General features: G+C 38.5%; 1 protein-coding gene across 1 annotated transcript; it reads left to right on the top strand.

The window, feature by feature from the left end:
- Positions 1 to 124: 124 nt before the first annotated feature.
- trappc14 (trafficking protein particle complex subunit 14) lies at positions 125 to 13,932 on the top strand. The gene is made up of 10 exons (XM_083540801.1): positions 125 to 1,018; positions 2,943 to 3,038; positions 6,985 to 7,114; positions 8,225 to 8,311; positions 8,830 to 8,950; positions 9,115 to 9,262; positions 9,382 to 9,616; positions 10,718 to 10,854; positions 11,035 to 11,234; positions 11,880 to 13,932. The coding sequence occupies exons 1-10, from the start codon at positions 569 to 571 to the stop codon at positions 12,031 to 12,033; spliced, it is 1,758 nt and encodes a 585-aa protein (XP_083396927.1). The 5' UTR covers positions 125 to 568; the 3' UTR covers positions 12,034 to 13,932.
- The last annotated feature ends 14 nt before the right edge of the window (positions 13,933 to 13,946 follow it).

Raw genomic sequence — 13,946 nt, 5'->3', positions numbered from 1 at the left:
CACATTTAGCTTTCCCCTACCTAATAGGGAGGATGAAGACTATAATTTGAAAGCTGCAGAAAAATTATAAAAGATGGTATACCCAAACAGATAATCCAGTGCTTTGTCAGATGGTCAGAACAGCACGACTGGAAATAAAGACTGATGTATACATAGCAAATAATGAATGAATAATGAATTCCGATTTTTTTCCAACAGAAGACTGTACTGTACTGTACTGTATTTGTTTAGGATTGTGGACAGGATTGTTTTTCGATAATCTACTGATCCTGCCTAGCCGTATTACAGTTTCTTAAATGTAAACCGTTGTCATTCGATTAGTAAGCCTGTTGGCTTGTTTGAATGTACTGCAGAGGCTGTATAGAGAGCAACGACATGGCGGGTGTATTTCCATTGTATTTATTGCGGATAATTTAAAAATAAATAGACCTACAGGAGAGAGGGCAATTCGAGATTAATGTGTGGGAAGAGGATGTTTTTTCCTCCTGCTAGTTGAATTCAGGCTACCCGGATCTATTAGCCTAGCTAGCTAGCGCTCTGCTTTCGCGGTTATAATAACACCCCGATCATGGTTTTGATGATGGAATCGCAGTGCGAGTATTTCATGTATTTCCCCGCCGTGGCCATTACCGACTTGTCAGACCCGGCCCGGTACCGCACCCTGCCGCGCCGCAGTCATCTCTATCTAGGGGAGACGGTGCGCTTCCTACTGGTGCTGCGCGCGCAGAGCGGCTCGAGCTCCGGGTGCAGTGAGGAGCGCGCGGGCCGCGGCTGGAGGGATCTGGCCACGTCTCTGCGCGCGTTAGCCAGCGTGTGTCCGGGGGAGAGCAGGGCGCGGGGTAGGGACCGATCTGGAGACGATGGAGCGGAGGAGGAGGAGGAGAGTGATGATGACGGAGCGGCGAGCTGCTCATCCAGAGGAGCCGCCACATACCGGGGATTTAGAGAGTGTAAATTGCTTCTTATACACAACAACCCCGGGAACGGATCCCGGGAATTCCGCAGAGCTCCGGTGCAGGTGAGCCACCATCACCACCATACACCTGCCATGACGGTGCACCTTGTAAAGTTTACACTGTGGTGTATCTGCTCGATGTACAATTGGTCTCACCATCCTTTGCCTGATCTATCACTGTCTAGGCAGCACTATGGAAGCATCACTGACTGGATAAAATGTATATGGTGAGCTATTATTTTGTGCAGAAGTTTGCAGAAATGATACCTGACATGGTAATGGCATGTTTAGGTCAGTATGGCACTGGGACATGTGCATCAGGTGCAACTGTGTTGTTGGAGTTTTTACACCAGACTTTAAAGATCCTGTCAGGTTTTTTAAATTTTTTTATCCGAAGGCTTGAACAAACCATTAGTTTAACCTGGAGTTAAAAAAGTCAGCTGTTGGGGCCAGTAATCAGTAGTTTATATGGTTTTCAAATTCCCAGACAAAACACAATATATACTGTTTTTTGCGATTGACCACTGAATACTATTACTAGGAAAAACAGCAATTATAGTAGAAATAAAAGATTTCAAATTAGATGACATACCAGTATAAGCATGGAGATGTTTAGAAGAGATGGCGGTGGAGTTTATATTAGATTGTTCAACAAAATTTTGGAAGGTGAGAGGATGCCTGTTGAATGGAGAAGGAGTTTACTGGTACAGATTATTTAAAAATAATGGAGATGTGCAGACCTGCAGTAACTACAGGGGAATAAAGTTGTTCAGTCACACCATTAAGTTATGGGAAAGAGTAGTGGAAGCCAGGCTGAGGGAAGAGGTGACCATCTGTGAGGAAGATGTTGATGTTAATAGAGAAGTATAGAGAAGATCAGAAGGAGTTGCATTGTGTGTTTGTGGATTTGGAGAAAGCATACGACACGGTGCCGAGAGAGGAGTTGTGGGTATCGTATGAGGAAGTTGTCAGAAAAGTATGTGAGGGTAGTGCAGGACATGTATGAGTACAGTGTGACAGCATGGAAGTGTGCAGTAGGAACGACAAACTGGTTTAAGGTAAAGGTTAGACTGCATCAAGGATCGACTCTGAGCCCTTTCCTGTTTGCAGTGGTGATGGACAGGTTGACGGACGAGGTCAGACAGGAGTTTTCCTGGACTAAGATGCGGATGATATTGTTATTTGTGGTGAGAGAAGGGAGCAGGTTGAGAAGAGCCTGGAGAGGTGGAGGTACGCGCTGGAGAGAAGGGGAATGAAAGTCAGTAGGAGTAAGACAGAGTACATGTGTGAATGAGAGGGAGGGCAGTGGAGTAGTGCAGTTGCAGGGAGAAGAAGTGAAGAAGGTGGAGGAGTTTAAGTACCTGGGGTCAATTGTGCAAAATAATAGTGTGTATTAGAGAAGTAAAGAAAAGTGTGCAAGCATGGTGGAGTGGGTGGAGAAGAGTGACAGGAGTGATTTCTGATAGAAGAGTATCTGCAAAGGCAAAGCTGTTGGTGGCAGACTTGAAGATGCTGAGATTTTCATTGGGAGTGACAAGGACGCCTCACATGTAGGGCGTTTTGGAGACGAGGTGAAAAGTGGCTGCAGTTGCAGACTGACTGGTGAATACATGATGTTTCCTAAATGGGTTGTGGTTTAACATTTGGCGTTCTGAATGGTTCATTATGCAGTGTAAAAGACCAGGAAAAGATTTTCGAAGTTGTGTTAGCTGCAGAAATGGTGCAGTCATGCTACAAAAAACTGTACTAGTATCTTTTATAACATATGTATGAAAAAACAATTGAGAATAATGACACTCTGAATGAAGTCTGGTCGTTGCTCTGATGTTTGCACAGCAGTCAATTGTAGTTACACCCATTTGTGCAAACCTTTTTTTTCTTCTTCAAGGACAAGTAACAGGTTATGTGCATACAGTAATGCTGTAGGTGGTTTCAATGTGCTTTTCAACCTTTGTTATGTTTTTCTTCACTTTTTGATCTTGTCCAGTCACCTGTGGATGAGCCAATGGTTCTTAATGATGAAGTCATCTTCCCTCTTACTGTGTCCTTGGATAAACTCCCAGTCAACACTCTTAAAGTCAAGGTAAGAGTGATGTCATATATGATTAGCCTAGGGTTAATTACATGAATTTTCAGTTGTGTCTTGTGGTTTATTATCTTTTCATACTTTGTGTTTAGAAGTGTGAGTTCGGTGTTCCTGAACGTAGCTCAGTGGCAGGCTGCACTATGTAGTCTATAATATAATGATGGGTAAAAACATGTTTTTGTTTATGTAATTAATGTTTGACTGCATTTGCCTATCAATTATTCTTTTTTTTTTTATTTTTATGTTAGATTACCAAAACTTTAAAGCATTGTCGTCTTTGTGTGTGGTATCCTGGAAAACATCTTCACATGACCAAATTATAATCTAAATAAAAAAAAAGTGCAGGATTTTTGGAACTAAAATAAATTTTTAATGATTCTTTACCCCCAGAAATGAAAACATTATATTTACAATTAAAGATTCCTTTTCAGTGGGTGTATGACCTTTACATTTATAATCTAGCTCGCCTAAAGTGACAGCACTGCTTTCACATTAAGAATTGTAATAAGATAACAATAGTAAATACATTCCACCTTTGATTATTAAGTTCACGTTTATTTCTATAGCAATTTACACAATGGACATTGTCTCAAAGCTTTACAGAACTTAAGAATTAAAGTCAATTATGTGTGTTTATCCTCCATTAGCATTATCTAGCTCAGTATCTGTCCTGTCACCTGAGGTGAAAGTCACTCATGGTATTTAAACAGGAAGATAATTTCTTCACTTGACAGGATACTGTTTACTCTGGTGAAAATAATTGGGAAATAATTGCTTATTTATTCAGTTAGTTTTGTTTGTTAACTTTCTTGTTAGTAATGTTTTTAATAAGTATTTAAACATTTCACAAACTTGGTGATCTGTGCAGTGTATTTAAACACTGTTTTCTGCTTTGATTATTATGTAATTAGAGCAATTATTTTGATAATCCATTAATCCATTATTTTTAAGATTAATCAATTAATCAGATACAAAATAAATATATTTTTAAATGACTTGTTTGGCTTATTGTAACTACATATAACCATAATTCAGGGTATTTACAGTGGGTACGGAAAGTATTCAGACCCCCTTAAATTTTTCACTCTTTGTTATATTGCAGCCATTTGCTAAAATCATTTAAGTTCATTCTTCTTCCTCATGAATGTACACACAGCTCCCCATATTGACAGAAAAACACAGAATTGTTGACATTGTTGCAGATTTATTAAAAAAGAAAAACTGAAATATCACATGGTCCTAAGTATTCAGACCCTTTGCTGTGACACTCATATTTAACTCAGGTGCTTTCCATTTCTTCTGATCATCCTTGAGATGGTTCTACACCTTCATTTGAGTCCAGCTGTGTTTGATTATACTGATTGGACTTGATTAGGAAAGCCACACACCTGTCTATATAAGACCTTCCAGATCACAATGCATGTCAGAGCAAATGAGAATCATGAGGTCAAAGGAACTGCCTGAAGAGCTCAGAGACAGAATTGTGGCAAGGCACAGATCTGGCCAAGGTTACAAAAAGATTTCTGCTGCACTTAAGGTTCCTAAGAGCACAGTGGCCTCCATAATCCTCAAATGGAAGACGTTTGGGACGACCAGAACCCTTTCTAGAGCTGGCCGTCCGGCCAAACTGAGCTATCGGGGGAGAAGAGCCTTGGTGAGAGAGGTAAAGAAGAACCCAAAGATCACTGTGGCTGAGCTCCAGAGATGCAGTTAGGAGATGGGAGAAAGTTGTAGAAAGTCAACCATCACTGCAGCCCTCCACCAGTCGGGGCTTTATGGCAGAGTGGCCCGACGGAAGCCTCTCCTCAGTGTAAGACACATGAAAGCCCGCATGGAGTTTGCTAAAAAACACCTGAAGGACTCCAAGATGGTGAGAAATAAGATTCTCTGGTCTGATGAGACCAAAATAGAACTTTTTGGCCTTAATTCTAAGTGGTATGTGTGGAGAAAACCAGGCACTGCTCATCACCTGTCCAATACAGTCCCAACAGTGAAGCATGGTGGTGGCAGCATCATGCTGTGGGGGTGTTTTTCAGCTGCAGGGACAGGACGACTGGTTGCAATCGAGGGAAAGATGAATGCGGCCAAGTACAGGGATATCCTGGACAAAAACCTTCTCCAGAGTGCTCTGGACCTCAGACTGGGCCGAAGGTTTACCTTTCAACAAGACAATGACCCTAAGCACACAGCTAAAATAACGAAGGAGTGGCTTCACAACAACTCCGTGACTGTTCTTGAATGGCCCAGCCAGAGCCCTGACTTAAACCCAATTGAGCATCTCTGGAGAGACCTAAAAATGGCTGTCCACCAACGTTTACCATCCAACCTGACAGAACTGGAGAGGACCTGCAAGGAGGAATGGCAGAGGATCCCCAAATCCAGGTGTGAAAGACTTGTTGCATCTTTCCCATAAAGACTCCTGGCTGTATTAGATCAAAAGGGGGCTTCTACTAAATACTGAGCAAAGGGTCTGAATACTTAGGACCATGTGATATTTCAGTTTTTCTTTTTTAATAAATCTGCAACAATGTCAACAATTCTGTGTTTTTCTGTCAGTATGGGGAGCTGTGTGTACATTCATGAGGAAGAAGAACGAACTTAAATGATTTTAGCAAATGGCTGCAATATAACAAAGAGTGAAAAATTTAAGGGGGTCTGAATACTTTCCGTACCCACTGTGTATATATAAGTGTACTTACAAAAATGGAAAAGCCACATATCGGGTTTAACTATCTTTAATTTAAACATGATAAAGCTTGTTGTAGCTGTATGGGGGATTTCTCCTAAACAAATTCACACATGCTGGGAAAACAAAACAAAACAAAAAGCAGCATTTGAGTATGCAATTTGTAAAGAAATTTGTGTAAATCAATATTTGTAATGTTTTCATTGGTAATGGCAAATGGCAAGTTGACAACCATTATCAATATAAAATACACAACATTGTTTTGACATTTTTTGTTAAAAAAATTAACAGACATTTTGTTCTGTTTTGAAGGTATAAATATCTAGTATCTAGAATATATAATTAATTAAGTTTTGTATAATAATTAAATTATATCTGCACAAATTAATTATACAAGCATTAAAAACAAGCATGCACAAGCAACATATTAAAGCTGCAGTGAATCACATTTGAAAACAGAAGTTAACTGTAGTAGACAAATGCTATAAAAAGATAACAGAACGGAGAAACGCAGCAAGTTAACAGGCCTGATTAAATACATAAAAAAAAAAAAAGGAAGAAAGAAAAATTAATTGGTGTACAAATGCATAAGCTTTCGCTGAAACCCACAACAGTGACAAAAAATGTACTCGTTTACTGCTGCTGTTTTTTGTTGTTTTTAGATTTAGTGTTCTAGTTGAACTCATCACTATGTCGCTGATTGCGTAACCTGATGCTCGCGAGTCGCGACAGAACAGATCCAGTGCGACTGTTCTGAAGTTAACAAACAGTTTACACAAAAGCACTTCATTAAACTGTAAAATTTTTACAAGATGAGAATTATACAGCTTTTTGCTTACTGTGCTGATGTTTTGCCTTCATCTGTGACACCAGTGTGCTCTCTTTTCGTGTGCTTGTGCATCCCTGTAGTACTTCCATGCCACACAAGCGCCGCGTCGCATAAACGAAGGGTAAAGTTTTCTTTTGTGAAAGCGGCTGTTATTTTACCATCACTAACCCTACATTTTTTATCACCACATTATCTGTGTAAAGCGGCTTTGAGACAATGTTCATTGTTAAAAGCGTTATACAGATAAAAATGAATTTAATTGAATTAAATGTGATGATGCATCAGCATATTGATTTTATGAGACTTGTGTCCATCTCATTATGACATGTAACTATCCTAAATTAGAGGTGGCACACAGTGTTATTGGTAGTATTAAAAAAAAAGTTGGTTCAGGAATTGAACGTTTATTTTGCTTGTGCTTTGTCCAGATCATAGTAACTGTATGGAAGCAGGAGGAGGAAAAGGCTGAGATCCAGGAACATGGCTACCTCAGCATTCTTCAGCAGAAGAGCCCTTGCCAAACTTTCCGCCAGGACCTCAACACATTCAAAGCCCAAGGTGAGTGCACATTCTCTGTTGATCTTACTAAAACCAAGAAACAATGTTGGGATATGTTGAGGTTGTAATACTGCTTTTACTTATTTTGTGTTTGGGACGTCTCAAAGCACCGCATAACAAATTTTGCCCATGTGGATTTGAGCAACAAATTGGGCAAAAACTTGAACATTTCATGTCCACCTTTTGATAGTAACAAGTTAGCAAACTTATATAAACTTCAGCATAGTCAGCAAATCATAAATCTAGAAGATTTTGTCAATTTTGTTAACTCAGACATGTTATCATTATTTGTGTTAATTTTATTTTAAACGTTTAAATAGTTATCATGATTTTACCCTTGTGTCCTGAGACTATATACCGTATTTCTCGGACTATAAGCTTCGGGAGAAAAAACTTCCACCAGTGTTGATTTTTAAACGCACGACGATGCCAAAAGATAAACTCCAGAGAGAAATACAGTAGTTGTGAAAGGAAGGAGGAAGACAGTGAACAATGACTTTCTGGGTCGGCTACTGTTTAGATACAAGCCGTTGTAACACGTTGAGTCTGGTTCATGGGAGAACTCACTAACTCCAGTTGCAACAGAAATTATATAAGCACAGACAGGTTTCCAAAACCCGTGCTTTTTTATTTTTCTTGGCAACAGCGTTATGGGTTAGTCAAAGAAACTTAGAAATGAACAACAGAAAATAATGAGCACATAATCCTCAGTCTCCACACACACACAGTAATACCGGGAGAATGCAGTGACGTGCTTTTCCCAAAATGCCGCTCTGCTCTTAAAGGAGCCACAACATATTTCACCCGTTACACCGTGTAACAGACACTGTCTTTCGGTAAAGCCTGTGTAAAGTTCATTAGTTTCAGTGTAGACCTGCGGCTTATACAAGGGTGCGCTTTATAGTCTGGAAATTACGGTAAGCAAATTTTCCGGATTCTGTTTTCAGAACCCAATTCACTGCAGAAAAAGCAAACAAGTAAAAAGTGACATAAAAGGGAATGCAGTTGCTTTAGTTTCATGAATATTTGAAGACCTAGCTTAACTTTTATTATCTTCAAATGAGTAAACAGTCCTGGAATTAATTTTTCTCCCTTATTTTCCATTTTTAGTCAGCACCACTCTAAACGTCCTTCCTCCACCCACAGTGAAGTGTCAGCAGATGACTGTGTCTGGGAAACACTTGACTGTACTTAAAGGTATTTTGGAAAGCTTATTACCATGTTATGGTCTGTAAATAATGAAATATGCAGAATATATGTATTCTTGTGTAGCTACATACAGTTTATCAAGTTTGAAATTACTATTCTAGCTCAATGACTATATTTCTATGTACATTTCTGTATAAACAGAGTGCCAAAACGATTGTTTGTTTATTTTATTTAAAATTTCCTGGTAATAAAGCATAACGCACACGTCTCATTAAATCTGTGGCTTGTTACAGGTTAACAAATAAGGTTTGGTCCATCAAGATTTATGTTTAATTTGGAAAAATAAAATTTCTGCTATAGCAAGCAAAATCATACAGTGGCTAAAGCAAAAGCCTGTCTAAAAGCTCAGTGTAAAACTAACAGTACATTTATATAGTTGTTGTGATCATGAAATACATTAAGCCAGCATTTACACATCTGGAGATGAGCGGATGTTGCTGTGCTTTAGAGTTTCATACATGTAACTTTCTTCATTGTGTATTCCACATCCTGTTTGTGTATGTCAGTGTTAAACGGAAGCTCTCAGGAGGAGGTGTGTGTGCATGATGTCCGAATTCTGCCCAACTTCAATGCCTCTTATTTACCCATGATGCCTGATGGTTCCGTGCTGCTGGTCGACAATGTGTGGTATGAGCTTATTTGTCTTTATTTACTAAATGATTGTTTTTAAGTAGATGAGAGTAATTAAAGCATTATAATATTTGATATTCATTTATACTTTTTAACTACTGTAAAAGCATGCAAAATAATTCAAGTATGTAACCTGTGTCCTTGGCTGGTGATTCCTTTAGCCATCAGTCAGGTGAGGTTGCCATGGCATCCTTCTACAGGATGGACAGTGAGTCTAGTCACCTTCCCAGCATGCTTAGTGCACTGGAGCAGCAAAACTTCCTGTTTCAGCTACAGCTCAGTGACCAGGCCCATGATGATTCTAATGAGGTGTGTGTAGAGAATCTGATAAATGTGATTTTTTTAAATTATTTATAGAGATTTATGTACTAATAATTCGATGAAGTGATTAACAATGAGATTAAATGACACATCCGATTGTGACCCAGGGTCTGGAGGTGCCACTGATAGCAGTTCTCCAGTGGTCCACCCCAAAGCTGCCGTTCACCAGCTCCATTTACACGCACTACAGTGTGCCCAGCATCAGACTGGACCGGCCTCACTTCATCATGACCGCGAGCTGCCCCAGTGCTGTAAGAGCTCATGAGCATTTCAGAGTGCGCTACACTCTCCTTAACAACCTGCAGGACTTTCTGGCTGTACGGCTCGTCTGGACACCAGAGGGTGAGGAGAAAGGCTATTAAAGGATGAGAAAAAAATAAACTGTGTTTCTAGTCTTTTGGGTTGTATATGTATTCTTCCTGCAAAACTTTTATTCACAAAAAGGTTATTGTATAAAATGTTACATTTTAAAAGTCATCCGATTTATGCTGTCAATTCTAGTTAGTTAGTCACTGAACATTAAACCGTGACAACCGGTAACATACTGCTTTGGTTACAGAACCGAGACAGAATAAAATAGTTCTTGAAACTGGGACATATCCTAAATGACGATAATTTGAGAACCACTGATTATAGAATGGCTGTTTGATGTTGACATAGTTGTATATGTTCATACCTTCATTGGTGGAATTTTGATGATTATCTTTCGTGTTTGTCCGCATGTGTGTTAGAAAGACAGAGAAATATCTTGTATGCTTGCTGAAAAGTAATAGAGATATATTCGAGTAATAAATGGAGGGATAATAGAGACATACAAAATGAGGGAATTGTGCAGCGAACCAAAAACAGTGGAGAGAAGCAAGAGGCAGATGTTCTAAATGTTGAGAAGTGAGAAAGGGAAGTGGTTAAAGGTGAGAAACAGTATTAGACTATGAGATGAGAAGAAACTGCTAAGAAAAGCTCTTAACAGGCTGTCAAGGAAGCTGTTAATAAAACAAATATTCAGACACTTAAAGTATAGATGTGTTAAAAATAGATTAGACAGCTCTATAAAGAGGATAATTTTAAAAGAAGTAAAAATGTCAGTAAAGTGTGCTTTATTACTGCTGGTATGTAAGGGAATGATTCTGTTTAGACATCACTGGGTGTATTTGTAGCTGCGTGCGTGCACATGTGTGCGTGTTTGAGATGAACTGATGTCAGGCTTATTGGGTCAGGAGGGTTTCCTGCCTTAATAAGCCATAGGTAACATATGCCTTTTAAAAAGAAGAAGTAAATGTGGATGAACTAAAATCTGGGTTAAGTATGAAACTAGACTTCATGACTGTTTCAAAATGGTCAGGCTCAGGAGACCACTGTTAATTTTTACTCCACTTATGTCCTAATTTTTTAATTTTCTTATTTTACAGCTAATCTTCTCATCCTTCTTTCTGTTCCCTTTAGGCCGTGGGCAGAAGGAGGACCCAGCAGTAAATGCTGTAGTGTGTCATTCTCCTCTAAGTAACCTTGGTTACTGTCGCAAAGGCAGCACTCTCTCCGTGTCTGTGGCCTTCCAGATACTTAAAGCTGGTCTGTTTGAGGTAATATGTGTTTCTGCTGCAGAAATAGATCACGGTCAGGCTCTGTTAATTCCATGTCGAGAAATAACAAAGTGAAGGCAGAGTAATTAGGTTTTTATCAGTGGACAACATGGACATTTGAAATACTTTCCATTATTCCTTATCCCTTATTCTGATTTCATTTTACAACCCCTTTTCTAGCTGAGTCAGCACATGAAGCTAAAACTGCAGTTTACAGCATCTGTATCAAACCCTCCCCCTGAAGCCCGTCCTCTCTCACGTAAGAACAGTCCATCCAGTCCTGCTGTACGAGACATTTTGGACCGACACCAGGCCAGCCTGAGCCTGGGTCGCTCACAATCCTTTTCCCATCAGCAGCCTTCCAAATCCCACCTTACCAGGTATGGCACACACACACACACACACACACACACACACACACACACACACACACACACACACACACACACACACACACACACACACATTGACAAAGTGACAGATTTTGTTTGTATAGGATTAATAGAAAGGGTGGTCAAACCTATTAATCAGTTTGTTAAGTCAGAATCTATGCAAAATCAATAATACATTTTGTTTGTTTATTTTTGTTTGAATGCACAAAATTAAATAAGAAAAACGCAAGCACCACCACCACAGAAAACATACATATATATTTTAAAACCCATTCATTCAAAAATAACAAAATTCAATCGACATTTTTCAGCACATCATCTCTCATTTGATTCAGTTTGCACTTTGTCTCTCAGTTAAGCAGCTCAAAATGCCGAAAAAAAACCCACATGGGCCACGACTCAAGATACACTGCATGTTTGCTTTACTTCCTGCAGGGCTGAATCACCTCTCACTGCAGTTGAACCATGCAACAATTCACTTGGACGCAGACTGAGATTAACATTCTTAGATGCTTTCAGTCTGATTATTTTGCTTTACCACCAAATGCACTTTTCTCCCTGCCAAGGGGGATTTAAATGGGTTTTCAAAATCTTTATAGACTGAAACTGTTAAGTACTTCCTTCTCATTTCAGGACAGGCAGTGTTATGGAACGGCGTGCAATCACTCCTCCTGTCGGCTCTCCTGTCGGTCGGCCACTCTACCTCCCCCCTGAGCGGAGCATTTTATCTCTCGACAAAATCGCCAAACGCGAGTGCAAAGTGCTGGTGCTGGAATCACACAGCTAAATGATGTAAAAGACACACAATGCGTCACTGGAGAAAATACGAAGTATCACACTGGAAATTAGTTTTGAAATCTTTAATTGTAGTGAGTTGTCAATAATTCAACATGAACTGTTTCTGGAAAAATGTAATTTGGAATGCTTAAGATTCACGGTAACGTAGCAGACACAGGGTTTTTTATTTTTTAGTAATGTTGAAGTGAGGGTACATTTTTTTATTTTTTTTTTTATTTGTTTCTACACGTTCATTGTTTACATGCTGTTAATTCCCTTTCAGACCAGACTTAAAGTATGCTACTGTCGATTAACTTAATTCTGAAAGGCAGGTAAAGAAATGCTGTAATCCACAAATTTACTGAAATAATGCATTCACTTCATTTCCTTGTTTCAAATTTGCCACTCATACTAATGCACCATGTGAAGTCTAGTGTTTGAAGAAGTACATGAAGTCTTGAAACTGGAATTGACTGAAAGTCATCCTGCCTGAATGTTTTGTTTCTAACATTTCGACTGGTCTGTATTATAGTATGCATTTTCACTGACCGTCAACAGTGGAAATTTGTTTTTTGTTCTTAAAATGATTCCTGAATGTTAATGTATTTATTTTCTGTTATCTTGCCAGTCTTAATATATGCATCCATTCTTTTGATCCGGCACAATCCTTTGTATATGTTCCACTGAAAATTTTAATATTTTTATTTTAATTTATGAGCTTATGATACTTTAGGTTTTGTTTTGTTGTTTGTTTATTGATACCTGGTATAAGCTGCTGTATCACAGTACATTTCAATTTTAAGTGTTGTTTTTGGGTAAATTGAAATGCAAACTACTGAGGCAGTGCAACATGCAGTTTCTTACTGTCACTTTTGCTGTTAAAGGCCAAAACAAAGATATTATGCAATCTTTGGACAGAAATTACAGTGCTGTAGTTTTATTATTAGCAACATTAACACATATAACAGCTTTTTTTTCTAATACATGACTGTTCTACAGGTAATGGAATGTGTAATGTTTCTCTCCCCCCCCCCCCCTTTTTCATCATGCTTTGTCTTTACATAAGCACTCATAATTTCTGACCCAAATACACACACACACACAAAAAAAAAACATGTTGAGGTCCACAGGTGAGTTGGTTAATTGCTTAATGTTTCTCCTGGTGGGTGTCTCATAATCTGACATTTTGATATATTTATTTTCTTTATATGCTTTACCCAAACCATTTTCTTGAACTGTATGTATTGATTTTTTGTTGTTGGGTTTTTTTTGTGTTAATTTCACATTATAATAATTTCATTCTGATCAAATTTGACCCTTTGAATAATATATTTTTGTGCATTAACATTCAGTGCTTATCTGGAATCCAAGTGATGTCCTGTTCAGAATTAATTTTTTTTTTCTTTTTTTCCTTTTCTTTTGCATTTCATAAAATTTTTAAGCTAAAAAGCTCTCTTGCTTTTTCCTTCGGTCCAAAATCTGCAAATATGATCAATCTGACTGGCCTATTTCGTTGTATGAGGCATGAAAATGTGAAATGCCATGGCTTCAGTAGGAAGAATGTCTCATTATTGGATTGTTCAACAAATGAAGAGGTTTTTGGTTCAGCTATTTCAAACTGTAAGTCAGCAGACTTGAAGTTGGTACTACTCCATAAACATGCTAAAAACATGAGACTACATGTTTTATTTTTATTATTTTGTATTAAACTTTTTTTTTTTTTCGTCATCTAAGCACTTTATTGCAATTGTTTTATTTTTCTTGGAATGTCAAGTGATTTGCTGATGTCTAAAGGTTTACCCATATTATCCAAAGTGTTTAAATCACAAAATGTGTTGAAAGTTTGTGACGAAGTATGATTACCTGCTGGGTAATGCACTTGAAAGACCCAAATAAAAGGATATGGGCATTTGTTGTGATATT

This window comes from Silurus aristotelis (assembly GCF_946808225.1).
Source record: "Silurus aristotelis genome assembly, chromosome: 5".
In the NCBI taxonomy this organism is placed as follows: domain Eukaryota; kingdom Metazoa; phylum Chordata; class Actinopteri; order Siluriformes; family Siluridae; genus Silurus; species Silurus aristotelis.
This window is presented reverse-complemented; position numbering and strand designations above follow the sequence as displayed.

Coding starts and splice junctions, on each gene's coding strand:
- trappc14 (XM_083540801.1), top strand. CDS start 569: ATGGTTTTGATGATGGAATCGCAGTGCGAGTATTTCATGTATTTCCCC. Junction 3,039..6,984: donor TCAACACTCTTAAAGTCAAG/GTAAGAGTGATG, acceptor TGCTTTGTCCAG/ATCATAGTAACTGTATGGAA. Junction 10,855..11,034: donor TTAAAGCTGGTCTGTTTGAG/GTAATATGTGTT, acceptor CCCCTTTTCTAG/CTGAGTCAGCACATGAAGCT.